The sequence below is a fragment of the Osmerus eperlanus genome, chromosome 17, assembly GCF_963692335.1.
Source record: "Osmerus eperlanus chromosome 17, fOsmEpe2.1, whole genome shotgun sequence".
NCBI classification, from domain to species: domain Eukaryota; kingdom Metazoa; phylum Chordata; class Actinopteri; order Osmeriformes; family Osmeridae; genus Osmerus; species Osmerus eperlanus.
In genome coordinates this window covers 3,026,486-3,054,128 of record NC_085034.1, presented here as the reverse complement: position 1 = coordinate 3,054,128, position 27,643 = coordinate 3,026,486, and the positions used below count along the sequence as shown (strand labels likewise).

General features: G+C 50.6%; 1 protein-coding gene across 1 annotated transcript; it reads right to left on the bottom strand.

The window, feature by feature from the left end:
* Nucleotides 1-741: 741 nt before the first annotated feature.
* On the bottom strand, nucleotides 742-21,366 carry pdzrn4 (PDZ domain containing ring finger 4). Its single transcript, XM_062482987.1, has 9 exons — nucleotides 20,925-21,366; nucleotides 12,576-12,820; nucleotides 11,753-11,855; nucleotides 9,877-9,975; nucleotides 5,204-5,266; nucleotides 3,976-4,077; nucleotides 3,705-3,788; nucleotides 2,567-3,583; nucleotides 742-2,434 (listed from the first exon to the last, which is right to left on the bottom strand). The coding sequence occupies exons 1-9, from the start codon at nucleotides 21,126-21,128 to the stop codon at nucleotides 1,862-1,864; spliced, it is 2,490 nt and encodes an 829-aa protein (XP_062338971.1). The 5' UTR covers nucleotides 21,129-21,366; the 3' UTR covers nucleotides 742-1,861.
* Nucleotides 21,367-27,643: the final 6,277 nt, after the last annotated feature.

The window sequence follows — 27,643 nt, the reverse complement described above, 5'->3', positions numbered from 1 at the left end:
GCGAGGACTCCACATGCCTAATTCATCTTCACAGCCTGGATATACAACTGCTGATAGTTTGTGGATGAAGCTTTGTTATGCTATTTTTTAATGTTTGGCTTCCTCAGGGTCTGATATCAAACCTTGAGCTCATAGGAGCATGGTGGATATGTGTGACTGGTGTGCTGGTCCATAGCCCTGTGACAGATACATATGCAGATAGTCAATTATCTGTGGTGTGCACACTGGAATGAATCATTCATAATTCCTCTGTTCCCCTGTCCCTGACAGACAGACTAGCTGCGGTGGGGGGGGGGGGGGTGGCGGGTGGGGGGGGGGGGTTGGGATTTCAAACAGGAAGTCAGAATCAGAGAATCCTGTTCTCACCTGAGGTAATGACAAGCGGAATGGCCTTGTGTTTTAGCGGCGCGTTTGATTTACCTCTCATTAATTCCCATACTCATTCACTGGAGGCTGGACAGGGGATGATTGACAGGGAGACTGGGTCTCAATGGCTTCTTATACTTTGAATTAGTGCTATGACTGACTTTGATGTTGCCTATTGCTAAATGGACCCTCCCCCCAGCCCACTCACACCAGCCACTCAACTCCCAAACACTCTCTCACTTGGTCTTGCAAACTCGTGAATGTAGTAAATGAATAGGGGAAGCTGTACTGACTGTCCATGTCTGACTAATCACTCTCCATACAGTATGTTGCAATCAAAGTATTCAACATTCCTGTTTCTTGAATATAAATACCAACAGTAATTTATTAACGTTTCTTTTGCATGGTAATGACAATCCGCATACGTGAACCAGCAGTTCAGCAACTTCATACTGTCCTGTCTGTCTCCGAGTGAGGCCAGGTGGGAAGGCGTCTCGCAGTGGAGGAAACTGGACAGAAGCAAGCACCGTTTTGAAGAAAAAGACATAAATATACATGTAGTACCTTATAGACAGTAACTTGTTGCATTTTGGCAGTTCAGAGATGTCAAGGCAATATCTTCGAACATATCCCAAATCATTTTTTGTCATACATTTTCAATAAATTAAAAAAAGCTTTGAAACAGTAAAAATACGTAAAACGTTTGAGATCGGACTGCTGTAACTGATATTCTGTGTTTTGAGGTAAGACTGTTGAGGAGTGAAGTGTTTCAGGAGGCAGATAACTGCATCAGGCACACCTTGTAGGGTGTCAGCCGCCTGGGTCTAGTGACACATTCACAGACACATTTTCAGAAGCTTCCAGGAAAACTCACCATGAAAGCACAACCTAGTTTAATGAGACAGAGAGGAGGCCGAAAGTTACAGGGCCAGACTGGATACTAGTTGTTGTGTCTCAACTCTGTCTTATTGGCCGTGCTGGCAGAGAGAAAGGAGAACAGAGAGAGAGGGGGTGTCTTCTCATCGTCGACTTGTTGACACAAATTTCTTTGTCGAGATATCAACTGGATGCACGTACTACAATTCTGGCTTCATCATCATCCTGATGTACCTTACAAAGTTGTGTTATCAAAAGGAAACGTAGACTTGGTCAAGTGATCTTAAGACAAGCAGTTACAAAAACATTTACAGTACATCCACACCCAATGTAAAAAAACGTTACAAAATGTCACTAAGCTTGTAAAGTGTGAAAAATATTGTTTTCCCTTAGAAAAAAACGCCACATTGAGGCGAAAGACATCCTGTACCGCTAAGCTGGCGATGAGAGAGCGACCGAGGGGAGGAGAGAGTCAAACACAGTTCTCTATAATCAGGCTTTACAGACCAACATGAACACAACCCCTTTTTAATAAGGACTGTCTTGAACATGTGATCGACTGTCCAGGAAACACAGAATCTGTATACGTTGGTGTCTGTTCGTTCATGAGCAGACATGCCTAGACCGTGGTGACAGACAGGAAGTTGTTGTGGACACGGGCCCCCTCGGGGGCGGGGCTTCGAGCCCCGTGACTCATCAGTTCCTGGATGGTCATCCAGCTGTCCAGGATCTTGCGGTGCCTCCTCTTCATCATCTTCTTGTGGCTCAGCTCCACGATGTTCACCTCCTTCCTGCCCTCGGCCCCGCTGGCCGGGCCCTCCCTCAGGCTGCGCTGCAGCAGCTCCCTCCTCCTCCTCTGCTCCCTCGCTCGAGCCAGCTGCTGCTTCCTCTCCTCCTTGCTCCAGTAGCGTCCCATCTTCATCTCGCTCATGGCGTCGTCGTCCGTGGTCATGCCCCCGCTCCTCTCCTCCCTGATGCGCAGCGCCCGCTCCCTCAGGATGCGGTCCCTCGCCGGCCTGCGGGCCACGTAGCGGGAGCCGTCGGCGCGCACTTTGACCCTCCACTCCAGTCGGGGCTCCCCGGGGCGGGGAGGGCGGTGCAGGGGTGCTGGGCACACCCCCAGGCTGAGCAGACTCACCTGGCTCTGGGAGTAGTCCAGGGACGAGCTCTGCTGGAGCAGCTGCATGTAGGACTGCAGAGGGAGAGACAGAGAGGACAGTGTTACTGTGACGGAGGAGACCAGACTAGGCGCAGTGGAATGTTCTGGAAATCAGAACTGATAACCCGCTCGGAGCTGTTGTTACCTGCCGGGCGGCAAACCCACCTGTAGCTGCTTGTTGTGTGAGGCGGCTCCGGGATGCGGGGCCGTGTGATAGGGCGACGCGTAGGGAGGCGCCCTCTGACCCCCGCGGCTCCGCCCCTTCCTGTCACAACGCTCGTCGTCCGCGGGCATGGCGGGGTCTGACTCCGAGGGGGAGGGGTTGCTCTGGTCCGGGCTGCTGGAGATGACGGGGGACGGGTCTAGCCTGGGGTGGGACGGGGTGTGGGTGGAGGCACAGGCCAGGGTACTGCGGAGGTTCCTCTGATTGGTCAGACTGATGTGTCTCTGGAGGGAGTGTTCGGGTGACATCTCCACCCCCAGGGGCGTGGAGCGGGCGCTGTCGGCCGTGTGGTAGGCGCTGGAGCTGTCCTTGTCCCTGATCCTGTCACTGTCGCCCTTCTCCAGACCAGGCTGCTCCCGGATGTCAGCCAGCCGACCGTGGCACCGCAGCCCGTCTCTGGGGCTCCTTCCTGGGGAAAGGGAGGGAGAGGACGGGGGGTCCTTCTGGGTCTGACGGAGCTGGTGGGCCTGCATGATGCTCTGGCACTCCAGCTCAATGCTCCTCAGCTCCTCGTTCAGCATCCTTAGCTCCTGCTCCACCCCTGCTCCTCCTCCTCCTCCTCCTCTCGGCTCCGTCACACTACACTCGATGGTGCTGCGTCTGCTGTAGAACAGGCCACACTCCCCGCTGTTCCCGATCTGACACTTGAGCTCCAGGAGCTGTTGGAAACGGTCACACTCCACCCCGACCCCGCACCCGCCTCTGCCCACTCCGCCGTCTCTCCCCTGGGCTGTGGTGAAGGAGTGGCCTCCCTGGGTCTCCCCCCGACCGCCCTGCCCCTGTCCTTTCCGCGTCCGGGCCCTCAGGACCTGGGCAGGCCGCCTGCATACCTGGGCAAGCTGGAGCTCCTGCTCAGAGCTGTCCTCCAGGCGACCCAGACCACTGTCCTTCTCCTGGAGGAGCGAGGAGCAGGTGGCCGTGTCGGTCGTGTCCTCCTCCACCTCCTCTCGACCCCGGAGCTGGGAGGAGCACGGGAGAAGGAAGAGAAGTTATAACGAAAGAATCAGAAAGATACATACACTTATGAAGTAAACATACTTTACTAAACGTGTTTTGGTTTTATCGTGGTTCGACTCTCACCCCTCTCCTCTGATCCTGAAGGATTTCCATCTTCAGCTCCTCCAGGAAGTCCCTGTGGTCCTGGTCCAGCCACACCTCCTCCATCTGCCCCACAGGACCCAGAGGACCTGCTCTCAGTGCACGTGTGTGTGCATGTGTGCCTCAGTGTGTGTGTGTGTAGGCGTGCTGGTCTGTGCTGGTCTGTGTGGCGTGCGTGTGTGTGTGTCTGTACTGTGTATGAGTGTGTGTGTGAGTGTGTGTGTGTGTGTTGGTCAGGTCTGTGACCTCCTACCTGTGTCTCTGGCCTGGTGAGCAGTAGCATGATGCTCCTGGTGTCTTCTCTGCTCAGCAGAGCCACCGCCTCCTCTCTGTCCTGCACGTCGCAGCCATTGATCTGACACGACACACACCATGATGGGGAACTGTTTACACATCAGTCTGAGTGAAGCAATGACAAACAGCGATTGGATCTACGCTCAATTACACATCCACGTATGCACATACAGACAACAAGATGGACACGCGCTACATAGACACACACCACAGAGACACACACCACGGATACAAACACATACACACGCATACACACACATCCGTTACAGCGAGCTGAGGTGCTGGGTGTTCATCAATGGAAGACTGAGGAGCACACACGTACACACACACACACACACGTACACACACACGTACACAGACATGCACACACAACACACAATTAACTGCTGTCTGACAGCTGGCGTTCATCTCTCCTCCAGCAGAGTAATGGGACTGTCAGAGGAAGATAATAGGGGCAGCAGTAATGCTGGGATATATCCCCCCCCCCCTCCTTACACTTCCACACACCACACACACCACACACACCACACACACCACACACCACACCACACCACACCACACACACCACACACACCACACACACACCACACACACCACACCACACACACCACACACACCACACACCACACACACCACACACACCACACACACCACACCACACACACCACACACACCACACACACACCACACCACACACACCACACACACACCACACCACACACACCACACACACCACACACACCACACACACCACACACACCACACCACACACACCACACACACACCACACACACCACACACACCACACACACCACACCACACACACCACACACACCACACCACACACACCACACACACCACACACACACCACACCACACCACACACACCACACACACACCACACCACACCACACACACCACACACACCACACCACACACACCACACACACCACACACACACCACACACACCACACACACCACACAGACCACACACACACCACACCACACAACACACACCACACAGACCACACACACACCACACCACACAACACACACCACACAGACCACACCACACACACAACCCACAAACTCTGGCAGTGGAGCTGCAGCTTCTACAAAGGCTGGGCTGGAGACTGAGACTGAAAGTAGCTTCTGGTACATCAGAGAGGGGCCTCCCACTACCCACCTGTAAGATCCTGTCTCCCTCCCGGATCCGCCCGTCTCTGCCAGCGATGCTGTTGGTTCCCACCTACACACAGGAACACAGACTCCAGTACAGATGGCAGCAGGTAGATAACGCAGGCAACACCTCTCTTATCTGGAGAAACAATAGATTGTCCTCCACGCCACCTCTCCCCAGCTCTCCCTCATCAGAGATCCTGCTCTTCATGGGACTATATTGCTTTCAGAGCGCTGCAAACGTTCAGTCGTCATGAGGCTGTTTAACTGAACGACAACAAGGCGATGCAGATTGCAAGCTCTGACAGTGTGATTGATTCTGTTCGAACCCTCTTGTCAGTTGGCATCATGATGACTTTCTGCCCACTCTGATGACACTTTGATGTTTTATTGTCAACAAACAGCCAGCTATCTCCCATCCGGCAGCCTTGAGCCTTCATGAGCGAAGACAAAAATAGAATGATTGTGTTGAAACATTTATTGGTTTTCTCCATTCAGTATAGAGCCATGTACTGTATAGAGCCATGTACTGTATAGAACCATGTACTGTATAGAACCATGTACTGTACAGAGCCATGTACTGTATAGAGCCATGTACTGTACAGAGCCATGTACTGTACAGAGCCATGTACTGTATAGAGCCATGTACTGTACAGAACCATGTACTGTATAGAGCCATGTACTGTATAGAGCCATGTACTGTACAGAGCCATGTACTGTATAGAGCCATGTACTGTATAGAGCCATGTACTGTACAGAGCCATGTACTGTATAGAGCCATGTACTGTATAGAGCCATGTACTGTACAGAACCATGTACTGTACAGAGCCATGTACTGTATAGAGCCATGTACTGTATAGAGCCATGTACTGTACAGAGCCATGTACTGTATAGAGCCATGTACTGTACAGAGCCATGTACTGTATAGAACCATGTACTGTATAGAGCCATGTACTGTATAGAACCATGTACTCTATAGAGCCATGTACTCTATAGAGCCATGTACTGTATAGAGCCATGTATTGTACAGAGCCATGTACTGTATAGAACCATGTACTGTATAGAGCCATGTACTGTATAGAGCCATGTACTGTATAGAATCATGTACTGTACAAAGCCATGTACTGTACAGAGCCATGTACTGTATAGAGCCATGTACTGTATAGAACCATGTACTGTACAGAGCCATGTACTGTATAGAACCATGTACTGTACAGAGCCATGTACTGTATAGAGCCATGTACTGTATAGAGCCATGTACTGTATAGAATCATGTACTGTACAGAGCCATGTACTGTATAGAACCATGTACTGTACAGAGCCATGTACTGTATAGAGCCATGTACTGTATAGAACCATGTACTGTATAGAGCCATGTACTGTATAGAACCATGTACTGTATAGAACCATGTACTGTACAGAGCCATGTACTGTACAGAGCCATGTACTGTATAGAACCATGTACTGTATAGAGCCATGTACTGTACAGAGCCATGTACTGTATAGAGCCATGTACTGTATAGAGCCATGTACTGTACAGAGCCATGTACTGTATAGAACCATGTACTGTACAGAGCCATGTACTGTATAGAGCCATGTACTGTATAGAACCATGTACTGTATAGAGCCATGTACTGTATAGAGCCATGTACTGTACAGAGCCATGTACTGTATAGAGCCATGTACTGTACAGAGCCATGTACTGTATAGAGCCATGTACTGTATAGAGCCATGTACTGTACAGAGCCATGTACTGTATAGAGCCATGTACTGTATAGAGCCATGTACTGTACAGAGCCATGTACTGTATAGAACCATGTACTGTATAGAGCCATGTACTGTATAGAACCATGTACTGTACAGAGCCATGTACTGTATAGAGCCATGTACTGTATAGAGCCATGTACTGTACAGAGCCATGTACTGTATAGAACCATGTACTGTACAGAGCCATGTACTGTATAGAGCCATGTACTGTATAGAACCATGTACTGTATAGAGCCATGTACTGTACAGAGCCATGTACTGTATAGAGCCATGTACTGTACAGAACCATGTACTGTACAGAGCCATGTACTGTATAGAGCCATGTACTGTATAGAGCCATGTACTGTACAGAGCCATGTACTGTATAGAGCCATGTACTGTACAGAGCCATGTACTGTATAGAACCATGTACTGTATAGAGCCATGTACTGTATAGAACCATGTACTGTATAGAGCCATGTACTGTATAGAGCCATGTACTGTATAGAGCCATGTATTGTACAGAGCCATGTACTGTATAGAACCATGTACTGTATAGAGCCATGTACTGTATAGAGCCATGTACTGTATAGAATCATGTACTGTACAAAGCCATGTACTGTACAGAGCCATGTACTGTATAGAGCCATGTACTGTATAGAACCATGTACTGTACAGAGCCATGTACTGTATAGAACCATGTACTGTACAGAGCCATGTACTGTATAGAGCCATGTACTGTATAGAGCCATGTACTGTATAGAATCATGTACTGTACAGAGCCATGTACTGTATAGAACCATGTACTGTACAGAGCCATGTACTGTATAGAGCCATGTACTGTATAGAACCATGTACTGTATAGAGCCATGTACTGTATAGAACCATGTACTGTATAGAACCATGTACTGTACAGAGCCATGTACTGTACAGAGCCATGTACTGTATAGAACCATGTACTGTATAGAGCCATGTACTGTACAGAGCCATGTACTGTATAGAGCCATGTACTGTACAGAGCCATGTACTGTATAGAACCATGTACTGTACAGAGCCATGTACTGTATAGAGCCATGTACTGTATAGAGCCATGTACTGTATAGAGCCATGTACTGTACAGAGCCATGTACTGTATAGAGCCATGTACTGTACAGAGCCATGTACTGTATAGAGCCATGTACTGTATAGAGCCATGTACTGTACAGAGCCATGTACTGTATAGAGCCATGTACTGTATAGAGCCATGTACTGTACAGAGCCATGTACTGTATAGAACCATGTACTGTATAGAGCCATGTACTGTATAGAACCATGTACTGTACAGAGCCATGTACTGTATAGAGCCATGTACTGTATAGAGCCATGTACTGTACAGAGCCATGTACTGTATAGAACCATGTACTGTACAGAGCCATGTACTGTATAGAGCCATGTACTGTATAGAACCATGTACTGTATAGAGCCATGTACTGTACAGAGCCATGTACTGTACAGAGCCATGTACTGTATAGAGCCATGTACTGTATAGAGCCATGTACTGTACAGAGCCATGTACTGTATAGAGCCATGTACTGTACAGAGCCATGTACTGTACAGAGCCATGTACTGTATAGAGCAATGTACTGTATAGAGCCATGTACTGTATAGACACTGGCATGTGGACCAACCCCCCCCCCCCCCCCAGTAAGTGAGCAAACACTAACTCACGCATGCACGCACATACAAACACACACATCCATAAATACATATTAACGAAGCGGATTAGCATTTCCATGCTTTTTCAGAGGTACAGAAATAGATGTGAGGTATGGCTCCCATCTGGTGAGCTGTGCTGAGGGGGGTTTGGGTACCTGGTTTTGGTACTACATGTGCTGGGCTGCTCCTGTCTCGGAAGGTCTACTGGAAATGAATCTAGTGTAAGAGCATGTACTACTCTACAGACAGAGCAGAACCAGCAGGTTCCGAGTCATGACTCCTATACTATACCTTGTTGCTGTGCGAGTTACATGGCGAAGAAACCAAATTCTTATTTGATTCTGATATGAGAGCCTGGTGGTGACTGATGTGTCTGAAGTACCGAAATGAACAAGAGGAGACTTTCTCAGTTAAAGTAGCGAGATGCGTAAAGACTCCTCTACTTTCCTCTTTGTCTCCGTGTTTGACACACAGGAGCGTCTGGTGGGTAAATGTGTCATTTTACACTCCACAGGACATGAGGAGGGTTTCACTGTGGACTAATTAAAATCCTCAATTAAAAAGACGTCGGAGCTGAAGGAACATAGGGAGGACTGGGAGGATAGGGAATCATATTTCAGCCTTGACTTCCTCTTCCTCCATGGTCTGTTTACTCTCTGCCGCGCGTTCGACTTGCAAACAGTCCCCGTTCTTAACCCTCTTCTAATTCAGTTAGACTTACTCCATGCCTATCCAAAAGGGGCTTCACATTATCTTTTAATTACATCCTAGAAGAAAGCTAATGGATCAGTGGGGTTCCATGTTTGATTTGTCAGCCCCCAGTGTCTGCGTGGGGGGGGGGGGGGGGCAAAAGGGACTGGGGAGGGAGGTATCCTAGAGTTAGGCATTGGGGTGACAAAGACTCTCAGCAGGGTATCCACAGCAAGGTATCAGTCCTGCTAAACAACGGAAGACCCAACTGAGTGACAGCACTAATGTGACTGAATTTGGTCACCAGCACCAGCATTACTTCAACTGTCTGTCATCCGACCAAGAAGACACCCCACCCCACTGAGGCAGGACTGCTGAACACTACAGCTCACTGGTTCCAAACCACCTCTGCCTTTTCCAAGAAGAAAAATACTTTGTTGACTCAATGTTGTAAACGAGAGCTTAATGCATTTTTCATTACATTGATCTTTTCCTACACAATTGGGAGTGTATATGAAATCCACAGATGCACAGAGCTGTGTGTCTAACCTGGCTGACGTAGATGCCTGTGTCCTCCTCATCATCAGTCCTGTAGCACAAGGTCAGACCCAACTTCTCCTGGCTGTTCAGCCTGAGTAGCTCCACCTCCTAGACACACACACACACACGCATCACAAGCACACACACACACACAGCAGAGAAAGATATACAATATCAACATCACAATGAACAACAAAAACAGTACTATGGAGCCCCAGTCCCAGCAGGGACTCTCTCTTGGCCGTGCTGCTGATGGGGTTCCTCTTCCCTGTCTCCGGCACGTGATTTAGACCACAACTGCAGCGACGTGTCCCGTGTTGTTTGATCCCACAGTGTGTGAAGTGACAGACAGGGCCTGAGACGGAGATATCATCTCTATTAACCCAGCTCCGCCAAAATCATTTTACTGTCTTGTGATGTTACAGTAAGGTGGTGGTGGGGGAAGGGGAGGGAAGAGGGTGCTCAGCAGGGGGCTAAAAAGGATGGAGGGGGGGTTTGACTAGCCCAATTTAAAAAAGGTGTCTTCCGCCAGAAAAGAACAAAGCAGGAAGAGTGACAGGGGGAGTAATTAGTTTGTGTGACCTGTGACTGTTGAGAACACCAAGCTCTCCTCACAGGAGGAGGAAGCTGTTCCACAGGCTCTCATCAGTAAACACTCTTCATTTACACTGAGCAGGCTGTTACAGTAGGACCACACAGGAGTAGATCTGGCTGGCTGGTTTGTTGACTGGTTGGCTGGTTGGTTTGCTGGCTGACTGGCTGGCTGGCTGGTTTGATCCCAGCCTGGTATGTGTGGATGAGTAGAGACAGAGATCACACCACTGTAGAGATTAGGATGGTTGACAGTATATATACTGTATATAGGTCACACTGTTCTGACCAGAGCTAGGACACTACCTTCTAATCATCCATATGTTTCTGCTCTGCACGTGGGCCCCCATCAACACAGCAGCCACCGTGCTGCCCTCCTCATCATGGGAAGTGTGTACGGCATCCCAGCGCACTCCTGATGAGCTGGACTCAGAGGTCATGGAGGTCAGAGACTCACTCCTGGAGGTCAGGCAGGGAGCCGTGGCTGTGATTGCAGCTGAGCCTGGGACTGGGCAACTCTCTGTTGGGTCCCTAGAGATTTCCCATCGGGCTGTCTGTATGTGCAGTGTACGACATGCAGAGTGTAGAGTATGCACACGCACACACACTCACTCACACACACACACACACACACACACTCAAAAGGAGTCACAGCTGTTGAAGGAGAAAGCCTAATAACCCAGAATGCCATCCAGTGAGAAGAGCTGCCCATTACAGGAAAAGCCACTGACACATGTGACTCCCGTCACACCACATCAGCTTCCCGTCACACACACGCTCACACGTACACACACACAATACACAAACATTTACACACACACAAAACAGATCCACCCCTATCTGTCGATCACAAACACACTTGGTAGTTACTCGCCGTCACCCACACAACCCCTTACACAGACACAAGCACACACACACATACACAGATGCATGGGGATCAGCCCTATCAGAAGGAGCAGCTGGGACGTGTGCAGTGGTGTGTAGACCAGGCAGAGATGTATGGTGTGTGTGTGTGTGTGTGTGTGTGTGTGTGAGCAGGATGATCGGTCAGGAGAGCCTCAGAGATATGCACCACCACAGAGACACACCAGCTCTGTCTCCTGCTTGTCTACTTGTTCTCCAACAGCTGATGAACAAGTCCCATCTTGAGATGTGTATCAGCGTTTGTTTGTCACAGTGGGACACAGACCCAGTCGAACAGGATCAGTTTAGGAACAGAAACATGGAAGAGTTTGGCTGGTTTAGAGAAATAGAGAAACGAGGGTTGTGATTGTCATCAGGATTCAAGGCGTACCTCATACTCCATCTCCTCCACTCTGCCACCCTGGGCCGGGGCCTGGGACAGGTACTCCGGACACTCGTAGAACTCTGGCTCCATGGTGTGGAGGGAGTGACAGCTGAGGACAAGGAGGGAGAGAGAGAGGGTGAGAGAGAGAGAGGTGAGAGAGAGAGAGAGAGAGAGAGAGAGAGGAGAGAGAGAAAGAGAGAGAGAGAGAGAGAGAGAGAGAGAGAGAGAGAGAGAGAGAGAGAGAGAGAGAGAGAGAGAGAGAGGTGAGAGAGAGAGAGGGTGAGAGAGAGAGGGTGAGAGAGAGGATGAGAGAGAGAGAGAAAGAGAGGGGGTGAGAGAGAGGGAGAGAGAGAGAGAGGATGAGAGAGAGGGTGAGAGAGAGGGAGAGAGAGAGACAGACAGAAAGAGAGAGTCAGACAGACATTGTGGAGTAAGGGTGAAAAGAAGGAGGAGGGGTGGGGAGAAGAAAAGACAGAGAGATAAGATGTATCATCAATAGTGAATAAATCATCACACACTCCCCTCCTCCCTCATCTCCCCTGTCCTCCTCTCTGGCCTCCTCTCCCTCTCCTCCTCCCAGCCTACAGACTGATGTCTGAGCCCCGTGCAGCTCTATAAATAGCAGAGTTACCGTAGCACCAGTGGGCCCTCACTATCAGGCCATTGGCTGTTAATCTGCCAGTAAATCCTCCATTAAAGAAAATGGATGTAGCAGACTGAAGCTATTATGACACACTGCACTCTAATGATGCTGTATGGACATGCTGGAGGCCACACTAACACACACACTAACACACACACACACACACAGACGGACGTGGTGCCTTACCTATCAGACAGCAGGAAGGGGCAGATGTCCGGTACAGGAGGGGTGGGTGAGCGGAGCTTGGCCAACGCCATGATGTGTTCAAAGGTGATGTCCGTCTGCGTGCACACGTCCGCCACGCCCACTTCCTGTCTGTCGCCGTGGAGACGGGGAGTCCGCCGCAGCACCTGCACCACGATGGGCTCCCTCCTCATGGCCTCCACCACCGCGTCCTCCGACCCCGCCTTCGAGAAGTCCCGCCCATTCACCTGGAGGGGGGGGGGGGTGGGGGGGTTGTAGAGAGGTCATCACATGGGAAACTTGAGTTTCACATCAGGGTTCGCCTTCGTCCTTCTCTAAACACACACACACACACGCACACCTCTTGTCTCCAGTCATCTGTGACTTCTGACAGTCCATCCAATTAAATGAGCTTGTTACAGCCTGGCTGTCAGGTTCTCAGATTCTGTCATCCACAGATTGATTCTGCAGGTTGATTGTTGATGACTGAGAGGGGGGGGGTGGTGGGCTGTCACAGCTTGCTGGGGAACCCGTCGTAACAGGAAGCATTTGGAGGTCTAAACAGTTATTATCATAACATCAACTATCATGACAAGCTGTGTATCAGTGTGTTTCTATGTATGTGTGTGTGTGTTTTCTGTGTGTGTTTACAGCATGTGTGTGGATGTGAATCCACCTGTGAGCATGTGTGTGTCTGCGTGTGAATGCAGCTGTGTGTGTGTTTCTGTGTGTGTTTAGAGCATGTGTGTGGATGTGAATGCACCTGTGAGCATGTGTGTGTCTGTGTGTGTATGCACCTGTGTGTGTGTGTGTGTGTCAGTGGGAGTGCATGCACCTGTGTGTACGTACTGTATGTGTGCAGGTGTGTATGTGTGAGTGTGTGTGTCCTCAACAAAGGCCAGCAGGGGGGAGGGGGGGTCTTCCTCAGGGCCGGAGGGTCAGAGCCAGGCGCCCGCTCAGAGGAGCTGGTCTGTCAGGGAAGAGCGCCTCATATCGACCACACACCAATAATCACACCTCAGCCTGCTGCAGCCAAATGCCACATCACGCCATCCACATCCACCGCTGCTGTAGCCTGGCCAGGGACGTGTGCTCCTGTGTGAGGGGGAGGAGGCAGGCAGGCAGGCAGGCAGGCAGGGGAGCCAGGGATGATAGTGTGGGGAGAGGAGCCCTCTTCATATCCCGGACACGCACTCCACTCCCCTGCTGAGAGGGCTTTCAGCAGGTGATGGACTGGGCTGGAGAGGGTGTTCTGGCGGTAAATAAAAACAGGCGGAAACAACAGCCAGCCGGGACGGAGCGAGTGGAGGCTTTTAGACGTGGAGAGAGGTCAGAGGTCGGCTGGGCTGTTTCGTTAGCTCAGGATGTTATCATCAGCCACTTAGCCGCTGTAATGCCACTGGGTCTTTAGCTAGGGACAGGGAAGGAAAGTAATAAAGCACAGCGATAAGACCTTAGCTACCACACAACGTCTGGGTATGAATTGTGATGTGTGTGTGCAAAACACGTGCATGTTTTGTCACACTGAGATAAGAGCTTGGTGGAAAGCTCTCAACAAACAGCTTCTGCGGCTAGATAGCAGGTCATTATAAACTAATGGAAACATGCCGCATGCATACACACACCCACACTCACTCATGGACTTAGTCCAGTATGACGTAAACCCTGACAGCGCTGAACAGCACCAGTGGTTGTTTATACAGATCCCCTTTGACTGCATGATGCCAGCAGCTCAATGAGAGAGAACAATTGGTCAGAACACAATGCAGAGGCTGACAGTCTCCTCTGGAGAGCTGGCTCTTCCACACCCAGAGATCCCACGTCGCTCTGCCCAGCAGGACGGAGGGAAAAGGGCACTTCTCTGACACATTGCTTCTCTCAGGTTGTTTTCAATCTCGGAGAGTTGACGATGAGAACAGAAAGCTCAGCTGCCCTAAACCAGACAATCTCCCGACCTCATCTCCTCTGATCCGCCGTCAGGAGACGGAGGAGACCTCTCATCTGTTGAAGTCAACCAGCAAATGTCTCATTTCAATAATCACCCGGTAAGCTTGCGTATCCTCCAAAGCTGCAGGCGAAAGTAAAATGTGACCAACATTTGAGAGAACCTCAGGGAGGGTAGACTGGAGAGTGTCCCAGGCACAGTCAACCCCTGGCCGACCGGTCTGGCCCAGTTAACACATGCTAGCACAGTTGTCCTCCAAATTACCCAGACAACACAAACACCTGCGATGGAAAAACAGCTCCTGCATGCTCTGTTGTTTAGGTTGTGTTGTGTATCACACCAATTAATCACGGTGACAAGTTGCTAATGAGGGGCCATTCAACTGTTAACCAGAAGGAAGGGGTGGGTGGGGGGAGGGGGGGACGGGGGGGGTGTCCTCCAGTTCCCTCAGAGCCCAAATCCTGAACATAGCTATGGAGAGAATGTGTCCTTATTGTGGTGTAGCTGTTCATCTCATGAACTCCCATGTTCTTTGGAGTCAACTGCTCTCTCAACTGGCTTACGACATCCTGCGTGCCCCACACATCTATTCTCCGCCACTCTAGCAACAACATCACAATTAGCTTTACAACACCACACACTCAGACAGCAACACCCCCCCCCCCCCCCCACATACACACACACACACAACATATCCCAGTTGTGCATCCCAGCAGGTGCTAGATCCAGCTCTTGGATGTTCGACGGTGGGTGTAGGTGTCGAGGCAGGTGGGTTGTATTGAAGTGTGCCTGCCCTTCCCGGGCGCCGTGCCAGCCGCAGCCCTGACGCCAGACCAGCAGGGGGCGGCGGAGCCCTGGTGCCACCACAGAGACGCCGTGGATTCACAGCGCGAGAAAGCAGCGTGCCATCTGTTTGTCAGTCTTGTTGTTGTTGCTGTTGATGCGGCATCATGATGAGCTCCGGGAGATCTGACTGGAGCTAAACATTCTGCATTAGAAGGCGTCATTAGCCAACCAGCTTAGGCCCGGGGAGGTGAAAACTCGAAGGCGATGTATGTGCACAACGTTGAGAGAGGAATTCTTTAATGAGGCGGTGCGATGTGAATTCCACTTCCTCTCCTGGCCTGCTGGTAATGAGATGCATATTACTGGTGAAGCACCTCTCCCATTAGCATATTTCCTGTCTGCCGTCAGTTCTTGGAGAGAAACATTGCCTCACACTCCATCAGAGGCAGATGTGCATCGCTGTAGGTCCCTCAAGAGCTCTGTTACTTAGCTCAGCTAAACGTGCAGTACAGACGTGTTGTTTACAATCATTTCACATTCACTCCTAAAACCTGAGCTAGTTTATTTTTCTTGTCATGAATCCATGCATGCCCAGGCCACATATTATAAGAGCTATTTTCAGCCGTGCACATATGTAAGGGCAGATGGCAGGGGTTCCTAGCAGTAATAGGAAACCGTCCTTGAACACAGATAATGAGTTTTGCAGGCCAGGTGGTTAAGTGGCAACTTTACACCAGGCAGCACCAGGCACTGCTGTAACCTGACCTGCGTCTGGGATACCTGGACCAGCTACAGACCCACAGCACACACCTGGACCAGCTACAGACCCACAGCACACACCTGGACCAGCTACAGACCCACAGCACACACCTGGACCAGCTACAGACCCACAGCACACACCTGGACCAGCTACAGACCCACAGCACACACCTGGACCAGCTACAGACCCACAGCACACACCTGGACCAGCTACAGACCCACAGCACACACCTGGACCAGCTACAGACCCACAGCACACACCTGGACCAGCTACAGACCCACAGCACACACCTGGACCAGCTACAGACCCACAGCACACACCTGGACCAGCTACAGACCCACAGCACACACCTGGACCAGCTATAGACCCACAGCACACACCTGGACCAGCTATAGACCCACAGCACACACCTGGACCAGCTACAGACCCACAGCACACACCTGGACCAGCTACAGACCCACAGCACACACCTGGACCAGCTACAGACCCACAGCACACACCTGGACCAGCTACAGACCCACAGCACACACCTGGACCAGCTACAGACCCACAGCACACACCTGGTTCTAGACCAGCCTTCAAGACTTGCAGACACAGCACAATCTATCTATTTAGCCACACAACTATTCATTTAAACACGCACACAGGACAAACACAGGACAAACACAGGACAAACACAGGACAAACACAGGACACACACAGGACAAACACAGGACAAACACAGGACAAACACAGGACACACACAGGACAAACACAGGAAAAACACAGGACACACACAGGACAAACACAGGACAAACACAGGACAAACACAGGACAAACACAGGACAAACATAAACAGGATGTCACCTCAGGAGGAGACTCCTCCTGAGGCAGACGGAGGGATGACGACAGACGGACGGACGGACAGACAGACCGGGAGCACTGGAGAGGAACAGACATGTGTCAGTGTCTGGTGTCTGATTAGTGAGGGGAGGGCTGGGGGGAGGAGAGGAGGAAGGAAGGGGAAGAAGAGGATGAGACGAGAGACGAAGAGAGAGGGTGGATGTTTTTGCACATACAGCTTGTACACACAAAACCTCTCACCTTTCTTTTTCTTTCTGTGTTAGTTTCTCTCTCTCTCTCTCTCTCTCTCTCTCTCTCTCTCTCTCTCTCTCTCTCTCGCTCTCTCTCTCTCTCTCTCTCTCTCTCTCTCTCTCTCTCTCTCTCTCTCTCTCTCTCTCTCTCTCTCTCTCTCTCTCTGTCTCTCTGTCTCTCTCTCTTTCGCTCTCTTGCTCTCTCTTTCTCTCTCTCTCTCTTTCTCCTTCTCTGTCTCTCTCCAGGGTCATAATATTAGTCATATTCCAGAGCCCTCTGTATGGTAATAAAAGATAGTGCTAAAACAGGGCTGATAAAACCTATGGTGTGTGTGTGTGTAGGAGTGACATGTTGGGTCTCACCCCATTGCAGTTTCAGGCAACCCTTATCAGGGGAGACCAGGGGGGAAGGTGACCTGTGGAGTGGAACCAGCTATCCCCTCCACACCCCCTCACACCCCCAGCAAACCCCCTCCATCCCCGGCTCAAACACACACAAAACCCCCATGCACATGCCCAGCACAGACATATGCAAGCACACACACTTCTTTGTGCGAGCGTGTGAATGCAAGGTCAAAGCAGGTCACATGACAGACTAATTAGACACTCTGAGCATTTTTGGTCGCCGTCAGAGTTCTGAACAGAGCTCAGATCGCAGGCGGGTGGCAGGAGGGGGGGAGGGTGATACTGGGGATCAGGGTGTTGTAAGATTACATTACATCCAGAGCCAGTAAGATTCAGCGCTGGGTTTTTAATGTTGAACTAATTTGTTTGTCCTTCTGTGTGTGTGTGTGTGTGACTGACATTCGCTCTCACTGTTTCTCTCTCTCTCTCTCTCTCTCTCTCTCTCTCTCTCTCTCTCTCTCTCTCTCTCTCTCTCTCTCTCTCTCTCTCTCTCTCTCTCTCTCTCTCTCTCTCTCCTTCCCTCCCTCCCTCCCTCCCTCCCTCCCTCCCTCTCTCTCTCTCTCTCTCTCTCTCTCTCTCTCTCTCCCTCTCTCCCTCTCTCTCTCTCTCTCTCTCTCTCTCTCTCTCCCCCCTCTCTCTCTCTCTCTCTCTCTCTCTCACCCTGGCCCCCTTCCTCTGTTCTGTTTACTGTTAAAAGTCTAAAGCCAAGAAATGGACATTCATGGAGACTGCCTGTGATATAATGCATGGTATTATGTGACATTAGTTGGCACGCACACAGACACACACACAGACACACACACACACACAGCCTGCACTCCATAAGGATCCTGTTCATAAAGGGACAGCGGAGACAGACAGAGCAGAGATGAGAGGGGAGGAGAAATACAGATTTTGATGAGTCCCCCTCCCCACAGGTGGAACACCATGACAGGGATCTGACACGTTCCTGATAAGGTCACACGCACGCACACACACACTCACACAAAAACAGAGAGGAACCGGAAAGGAAAGGTCACTTCATCTCCACTCCATCAAAACGAGGGAGTTGGTATCGGGGGAGGAGGGGAAGTGAGAGATGAGAGAGGGAGGTCAAGGAAGAGAGAGTAAAAAGAGGGGGGTGGAGGAGGAGGGTGGAGGAAGAGGGAAGAAAGAGCGAGGAGGAGGGAAGATAACGGGTGCAGGGTCAACGACACATGTACACACCACACACACACACACACACACACACTCCGTCGGGGAAGGATGAGGCAATGCTCCAGGTTGTGTGACCATATGGTTGTGAGGGTGTGAGTGTGTCCACAGTTTCCAGCTCTGTATGGTCCTGCAGGGACACCATAGGTGGGGCAGAGGTAGAGGGGCTGTCTGCCCCCCCCCCATGCTGCTCCACAGACTGGACATGTGGCATAGCATCTGTCCATCACAGACATGACACACACACACACACATATGTACACACACGCACCCAAGCGCACACACACAGTCACACACACCTACACACACACAGACACACATACAATTACATGTACACCACTTGCCTCCACACACACACACACACACACACAAAGTACAATAGAATCAATGTGAACAGTCACCCTGGAGTCATAAATCAGTGGTTCTGAGGAGCAGGTGGGGTCATGGAGACAGGAGGGAGTCAGAATGGAGGAGAGAGTGTGAAAGATTCCCCAGACTCTCTCAGGATGGTTAGACTCACACAGGACCACTGACACACTTTCTCCTCGCTGTGCCACTTCTCTCCTTCTCTCTCCTCGTTCCCTTTCTACCAGTCATCTCCCTCCCTCCCTCCCTCCATTCTCTCCCTCTCCTTTCTCCCTTTAACCACCCCTGAACTTCACTTCATATTACTATCCCCTGTATTCCTTCTCTTCCTAAAGGGACACCCCTTGTCTATCTTCATCATACCTGGACGGAACAGTACACTCATCACCACTACACCACATGACAGTACAAAGGACAACCCTACACGTGTGGGGCAGACAGTGAGACAGTCAGACAGTGAGATAGTCAGGCAGTCAGACAGGCAGACAGGCAGACAGTGAGATAGTCAGGCAGTCAGACTGCTCCCTCTGCGTGTCTGGGATTAGAGACACTGCTGTAATACCGTAGCTAACACTGGCCACACTGGTGGAGTGATCAACCCTAAGCCCTGCCATGCTGACAGGCACACACACACACACACACACACGCACACACACACACGCACACACACACACACACACGCACACACGCACACACGCACACACACAGGCATGCAGACCTACACACACACACACACACACAATCTCTTGGAGGCCTGCCATGGCAGCGGGATGCTCAGTGTGTGAGGAGGAAGGATGAGCAACAGAAATCCTCTCTTTGTTGTGAGAGGAGCCAGCAGAGTCTCTACCGACACATCAGCTTCAACCACCACAACTTCACAACAACACTGACAGTGTTCTTCATCAATACCTCTTACTGTGTACTGCCTACAATATTAGACCAGAGAGACGACTGGATATCAGTGCGACTAGTCGTCTCAGGTAGTTTCTCACAACATGAGTAAACTGTTTAGACTGTCTCCATAGTCACCCTTCACATGTCTGGTAGAGACAGACACATACACACCACAGACCTGGGGCTACATGGGTCACACATGCCACAAACCTCAGGTTCGAATCTGCACCTCTCCTCTCTGATGGACAACGACACAGACTCAGTTCTGCTCCACACAACCTGAACACTGTTTGGCTCTTTGTTTTCATTCTGCTTCTTCCTCTCTCTGCTTCTCACACATTCAGTCTCGGCCAGGTTCTAGAGTCTACACACAGAATGTTTAATGTTTCTTCTGTGTTGTCTTATTAGTGAGAGCATAACTGAGCAGGAGAGGAGACACGTGCCTCTCCACCACCACATCACAGACGTACACACTGTAACACAGCATCATATTTCCTCTATTCCTCTTTGATGTCAGTCAGAGAGAGCAGGGTGGAGGGAGAAAAGGAAAGAGGGAGAGAGAGAGAGAGGTTTGATCCTCCCACAGGCAGAAAGCCGCACATCTCCCAGCGAACAGAAATAACTAGCGGCGCTGCTCAGCTTTGAAGAAAACACCGTCTCTGGGACACAGAGTTTTGAAGAGAGATCCTCTCATCCTCTCTCTCTCGTTTTCTCTCCCCACACATCTTCATCTCTCTGTCTTTATCTCTTTATCTCCCCGTCTCATTCTCTCTCTCTCACGCTCTCTCTTTCTCTCTCTCTGTTCCTGTATGTCTCTCTCTCTCTCGTCATCTGCCTCTCTAACATTCAGGCATGCCTCCACCCAACCATAGGGCACTGTACCCCCTCTCAGAGATCGTAGCCCCTTCCTGCCCCCACGTGTTCCTTACCTGAGCAATCTCATACAGCAGCTTGTAGTGTTCCTCCCGCTTCTGTAAAGTGCACAAATTGCAGCCCATTCTAGTTGTCAGGGCGACGGTGAGCGCTGTGCTGCACGGTGCCGTGTGTGTTTGTGTGTGTGTGTGTGTGTGTGAGAGAGAGGGTCCCCCGTGGCGATCAGGCAGCGGAACACACTCCGTTAAAGCATGTCTCATCCGAGTCTCCTCAGAAAGCGTCTCTCCTGTTACACGCGTCTACCGCGCTGTACACACGCGCACACGAACACACACTCCGGTGTACTCCAGGAAGGTCTCTCAGAGGGTGCGCGCATCTGTTTGTTTGTGACAGCAGGACAAGTAAGAACAACTGGCTCTCTATCTCTATGTCTCTCTTTCTCTCTCTGTCTCGTTCTCTCTCTCTCTGATTCTGTAGTCTGAGCTCTATTTCTGTCGTTTGTCGTTCCCCCTCCTCTCCCTCTCTCTCTCCCTCTCCCTCTCTCTCTCACTATGATCACACATTCATACACACACGCTGGGCTGCTGGGGACACACCCCCTCTGTGTCAGGATCACTACAAGACCACACCTACTCCTTCTCATGAATAATCAACAAGCTGATTGGCTGACTGGGAAAGGGGGTGGAGGAAGGTGTATGTTCATGTGTTTGAGGGTGGGAGGGAGGTGGGCATGAGGGTGAGTGTTCTTCGATTTTATATCAGACTAGCTGTAATGTTCAAACACACTGAGTCAAACAAACTTGGTCTTTCTTAGCGTGTGGATGATGTGTGTGTGTGTGGGTGATGTGTGTGTGTGGGTGATGTGTGTGTGTGTGGGTGATGTGTGTGTGTGGATGATGTGTGTGTGTGTGGGTGATGTGTGTGTGTGGGTGATGTGTGTGTGTGTCCTCTCCCACTTGCTCCTGTGTGTATGCCGTCAAACCCAATTGAACTCCTTCTGTTGAATTGTGTTTACACTGCTAATCCAGTTACACATGTTTGACCAGTATATTTCTTTAACACAATCAATCTCACTCAGGTCCAATCAGATAAAACCCTGAGAGCGTGTGAGTGGAGGAGAAGTGCTTTCCAGAGTAATAGATTCAGAGCTGTGAACTGTCGGGGACTGAGCAGCTGTTAGCCTAGCAGTGCTCAGGAAGACACAGACTGCTATTGATTAGCATCAAATTAGCTTCCACTCTAACTGACCCTGCTACTCACTGCAGGGGAGAGGGATGGAGGGAGGGAGGGAGGGAGGGGGGGAGGGGCGGGAGGGAGGGAGGGTGTAAATACAGAATAATGGAGACAGACTGAAGGGAGACTGAAGGAGGAGGAGAGAAAGTGAAGCAGAGTGGTGTGTAACTACTCCCCAGAGATGAGCGACCACAACTGGAGTTGTATACGTTAAGTTGATATGCAGACAGATGGATGGATTTAGGAAAACTGCACTGAATTGTATCTCTGAGTTTTAAGTGTCCGCTGAAATAACCTCCTTCCTTTTTCCTGTACAATCACCAAGTCAAGGGCATCAGATATCACCACTCTCACACACACACTTTCTCCTAGGGTCTGACTCTGAAGGTGACTCTGAGATGACATCACTGTGACTAACTACCTCTAGGGTCCCTCCCCTTTATCATTTTGTCTATCTCTATCTCTCCACCACTCCATTCCTCCATCCCTCCACCTCTCTCCCAGATACAACACTGGCCTTCAGGTTGATCCTATAACTGTTTAATAGGGCTGTTTATAAAGGTCACGGCAGAATCATGCAAATAACGATTAACTGTTTCCTGGAAAACATGATTCTCACACACAGGAAGAGAGAGAGAGAAAAAAAGAGAGAGTGGAGACAAAATGACAGGGAGAGGGAGGGCCGTCAGAGGTGTCATGGAAAGGGTGAGGTTCAAAGGTCACCTCTGAACAGTGCTGCCGGAGGGCGACGCCTGTCACTTCAAAGGAAAGCTAAAGCGCCTCATTTACATAACGTCCTGTTTGACAGCGGAGGGTCACATGGGTGGGCCGTTGTGTTCGGGAGGAGAGAGTGTGTCGGTCATGTGACCCCTGCACTAGACCAGAGAGGCCAACCAGGAAGAGGGTGTTGTGTAAAGGCTCTCAGCCCCCCCCCCCCCCCCCCCCCCAGCATCCTGGGAGCTGCCTCAGGTAGATACATTACCTCCTGACACGGAGGCTGACAGAACTCACGCGCCACCCTCCTGAGAGACGCCTGCCTCTCTCTCATGACAGCAGGAAGCCGAGATCTGAGAGTGCCCTTCACGCAAGGGCACTCCGGAGCTCAGATGACTCAGATGACTCCGAAGAGTTAGGATCTTCTGAGAAGCGTCTTGATCGCTTCGCTTCAGCACAGCTCTGACAGATGGTCATTAGCGCTGTGCATTCACCCCCTGCCAAAATCCGTCGTGCAAACTTGGTTAGGTCAAACCACGATGACAGCGCCATGAGATCAGGATGTTCCTACGCCAGTAACCGATAGCAACAGTGAGGGATCAACTACTCAGATCGGGGATGGATTATGTTGGTCTTGACCATGGGGAGAGGAACACGTCATAGTATCACTGTTACCTTGCAGCACTCCTGTCCTCCACTAAACAGTTTCTCGCTGGCTGGAGACAATTCATCATATAACAGTCTAAACCTTTCAGCTGACTGTGAACACAGTCTGGAGCTTTTTGTAGTCCCATAGGTGACGAAGCTAATTACCATGCTGTGTTCCTTTCTCTCTCTGCGTCCCAGTAATTATATTGTCACAATCAAGTCATTGTTCTATTTTTGCATTGCAAGGCTAACCATTCAGATGGTCACTATGAATCTCCTCTCGCTGTCTCTCTCGTTCTGTCTGAGCTTTCTCGCTTATTTAATTAACAGCCAAATGAACAGCATCACGAATGGAACAGAACCGTGAGCTCAATAAAAGACGAGGAAGAAAATGTCTAGTCCCAAAAGGAGGACAACTGAAGACAAGCCCAGTGAAATGAGCTCAGTACAGAGAGAGAGAGAGAGAGAGAGAGAGAGAGAGAGAGAGAGAGAGAGAGAGAGAGAGAGAGAGAGAGAGAGAGAGAGAGAGAGAGAGAGAGAGAGAGAGAGAGAGAGGGAGGGGAGTGGGAGAGAAAGACTGGATTATGTCGACATTTAGAGAGAAAGAAAGAGAGAGAGAGACAGAGAAAGAGAGATAGACAGGAAGAGAAAAAGAGAGAGATATCATATAGCTAAGGGCTAAAACAACCTCACCCCACATCGCTCAATAAGTCAACTGCCCATCTGGCGGCAGACGCGCTGACCCCAGACCTGTCACGTGGGCTCAAGCTGCCCCAGGGGGCTGGAGCTGGCCTCCTCAGGCTCTGGTCTGGGATCAGCTTACCACCTCTACATCTGGCTTTGACCATGCAGGACATTCATCCAGTATGACCTTCGCAAACATATCTCCTCTAGAATAGGATATCACAGCAAGCGAGCAGAGCTTGTTTCACCAAATTCATAAAATATACCTCACCACCATCTCTGCCTGTCTGGGCATACATAGTATACATACAAGTACAGTAAACAGCATAGTAACCATGTACTCACACTGACCCGTGAACAGTGTGGTGTTTCTGTGACTCATTGTGAGTCTCACACAGTCTCCCCCTCAGAGTGAGGGAGCAGGCTGTGCTGTGGCAGCAGGCCTGAGGCTGGCTGGCCTGTAACCTGAGCCCTGCCCGGCTCAGTCCAACCTCAACGCCTCCGTCAGGGACAGGAGCACATCTGCCCTGAAGCTGCCTCAGGTTTCTCCCTGACAGTCTGCATGTGCGTGTGTGTGGCGTGTGGGGGAGTGTGTGGTGTCCCAAGGCTGTCATTTTCATGGCCTAAGGGAGCGAGTGAACACACACACACATTTACACACACGTCTGTGTTCCAGCCATGTCCCTGATGTGTTAACCCAATAGTCCTGCCCCCCATAAACTTGATTAGTGAGGTCGTCCCTGCTGGCAGAGCTTCCAGAGGGTGTGTGTGTGTGTGGGGGGCGGGGGGGGGGGAGAGGGAGTGCGGTCCGGGGGGGCAGGGGCTTAGTTACCTCTGGGGGGGTCCAGAGCAGAGGGGAAGAGGGAGTGGGATGAATGCTGAAGAACTACCTCTCCCCTCGCCTCAGTTTCTAGTTCTCCTCCTCCAGTTTTGTCTCTTGCTTCATAAGAAGGCCACAACAGCTGGTCCTCTATTGTGCTGCGGTTTAACAGGATTAAAGGACTGCTAGTTGGCCCTACACACACACACACACACATAAACTCACTGATGTATGCTGTATGGGATTCTTCAATGGAGCCCTTTGTTTTGTCTTATCTCCACTGTTTCATTCGGTCTCTCCTTCTCTTTCCTTCTCAACTCTTCTCTTTACTTCTCTCATCTTTTCTTTCCTTCTCTCTCTTCCTCCCTCCATACCTACTCCCTTCCCTAAAAGCATGCTGCCACTGAACTGAAACCGAGTGTGTCCTTCTCTGCCACACAGGGACAACATGTATGGTGTGGTTTTAACGACTACAAGCGTCAAAAAACTATTTTCCTTAATTCTCTCTCATCTTTTCTCCACTCTTCTCACATGCTCTATCCTTTACTCTCCATTCTCCATTCTTTCTTCTCCCTCTCATTCTCTTCATGCATGTTGACCCTCTGTCTAAGACCACCCTTTCATCTCTGTCCCTGCTGAACTGTCTTGTGGAGCTCTAAAAGCATGGCAGAGATGAAACCGCCCAGAGCTAATGTCTTTCTAGTCTGGCCCACTGCACACAGAGAGGATGTGTGTGTGAGAGCATGTGTGTGAGTGTGTTTGCACATGTGTGTGTGTGTAGACTAGCGGGTCGAAGGGCGGTGATCAGTCACGCCCCAGCAGTCCCATCATGAGGCCCGGGTGTCGCGTGCCGTCTCGCTCCCTGGGTCCAGCTGGAACAGCTTCCTGTTCCTCTCTAAGCCCATTGGACGGCTGCCCTTCCTGTCAGTCAGATAAGGAAGCAGCCATTGTGTCCTGAGCTGTCCCTGTCCACCAAGACAGAGAGATACCAGATCCATCAGGCTGGAGGACAAAGAGCCCATCTGGAGGGAGAGAGGAGAGGTGAGGCTTCATCCCTGGCTGTGGACGAAGGGGGAATCACACTGGGCTGGGTCAACATCCTGATGGGAGGACCAGCGCTCACTGGCTGAAAGCACAGGGGAGTGTTTAGCTTTAATATGCCACTGCTCACCTGGCCACGAGGACAGACAGGAGGTCACCTCAGGACAGACAGGAGGTCAGAGCAGCACACATCAGGACTCTTCTCATGCACACATACACACACACAATAGATTCACTGGCAGAACTCTCATAGATCTGCCATTAGTTCCTTCTATAAGTGTTCTCACATTGGGATGCTGTAATGGACGGCACACAATAACTAATAAGTACCTTCCGACAACATGTTTTGTGAGATGGAGTGGTGAAAACAGGTTGCGATTTATCACATTTATTGATTGGGTCTCAGCCGGTCTTTGTCCCACCCCAAAAGAACCTATAAAACGTTATTGTCCCCCTAACCATCGTCTAACATGGCCCACAGACTAACAAAGATGAGCCGACTCACAACTCCGCCCAGACCCCCCTTGAGGTCACCTCACCACAAGACCACAAGACCCATGTTTACAAACCACCGTGGCTACAATCACAGTCACGTCAATATCACCATCTTAATGATGACAGATAGGAGGCTTCATGTGGACAAATGCCGTAAAACAAGTTACCCATCCTGGTTGTGACCAGGTCGAGGGCACAAGGCTGTATCGCAGGTCACAGCTTGACCTTTGACCTCTGGAGGTCGACGGCTAGGAGAGGTCAGGTGGTCCTTTGCCATGGTAACTGTCTTCCAGATATCTGGACAGAACATTGAATGTCACTCCTACACAGTGACATACAGAGACTGAAGAGTGAGGTGTTGGACCGCAACACCACAGACACGGGACTGGTAACCGCTATACATAGACATGTTATTGTTGACAGGACCACACAGACATGCAGCTGGTTACAAAAGAGGATAATTCACAGAGAAGGTCTTACATTGCCACACACACAAACACCCACATTCGACAGCAGAATACACACACACAGAGTAGTTAACAGTAGCTTAAATGACACCGGAGAAACAATCTCTTTCCTTCTTTTTCACTCTCTTGCCTCAACAACGTATGGTCGTTGTCATAGCAACCGCTGGATATGACGGCAGCACTGACAGCGTGCTTGAGCAGATCTTGTGTCAGTCACACACACAGTCACGGAACACCATTAGCAGCAACGCCAAGATGGGTCGGGGGATGGGATGGAAGGAGGAGGAAAGCGGTGAATGGACCATGTCAGTGGGTCTGACTACAGTAGAAGGAAGGAAGGAAGGAAGGAAGGAGAGGAAGGAAGGAAGGAAGGAAGGAAAGAAGAGAGGAAGGAAGGAAGGAAGGAAGGAGGGAAGGAAGGAAGGAAGGAAGGAGAGGAAGGAAGGAAGGAAGGAAGGAGGGAAGGAAGGACGGAGGGAGGGAGGGAGGGAGGGAGGGAGGGAGGGAGGGAGGGAGGGAGGGAGGGAGGGAGGGAAGGAAGGAAGGAAGGAAGGATGGAGGGAGGGAGGGAGGGAGGGAGGGAGGGAGGGAGGGAGGGAGGGAGGGAAGGAAGGAAGGAAGGAAGGAAGGAAGGAGGGAGGGAGGGACAGAAGGACAGACTGACTAACAGATA

What these genes read in the sequence shown, in the direction of transcription:
- pdzrn4 (XM_062482987.1), bottom strand. Translation starts at nt 21,128, where the DNA reads ATGAGACATGCTTTAACGGAGTGTGTTCCGCTGCCTGATCGCCACGGG. An exon ending in TTCAGGATCAGAGGAGAGGG is followed by an intron (nt 3,584 to 3,704) that starts GTGAGAGTCGAA and finishes TGCTCCTCCCAG; the next exon opens with CTCCGGGGTCGAGAGGAGGT. An exon ending in CACACAACAAGCAGCTACAG is followed by an intron (nt 2,435 to 2,566) that starts GTGGGTTTGCCG and finishes CTCCCTCTGCAG; the next exon opens with TCCTACATGCAGCTGCTCCA.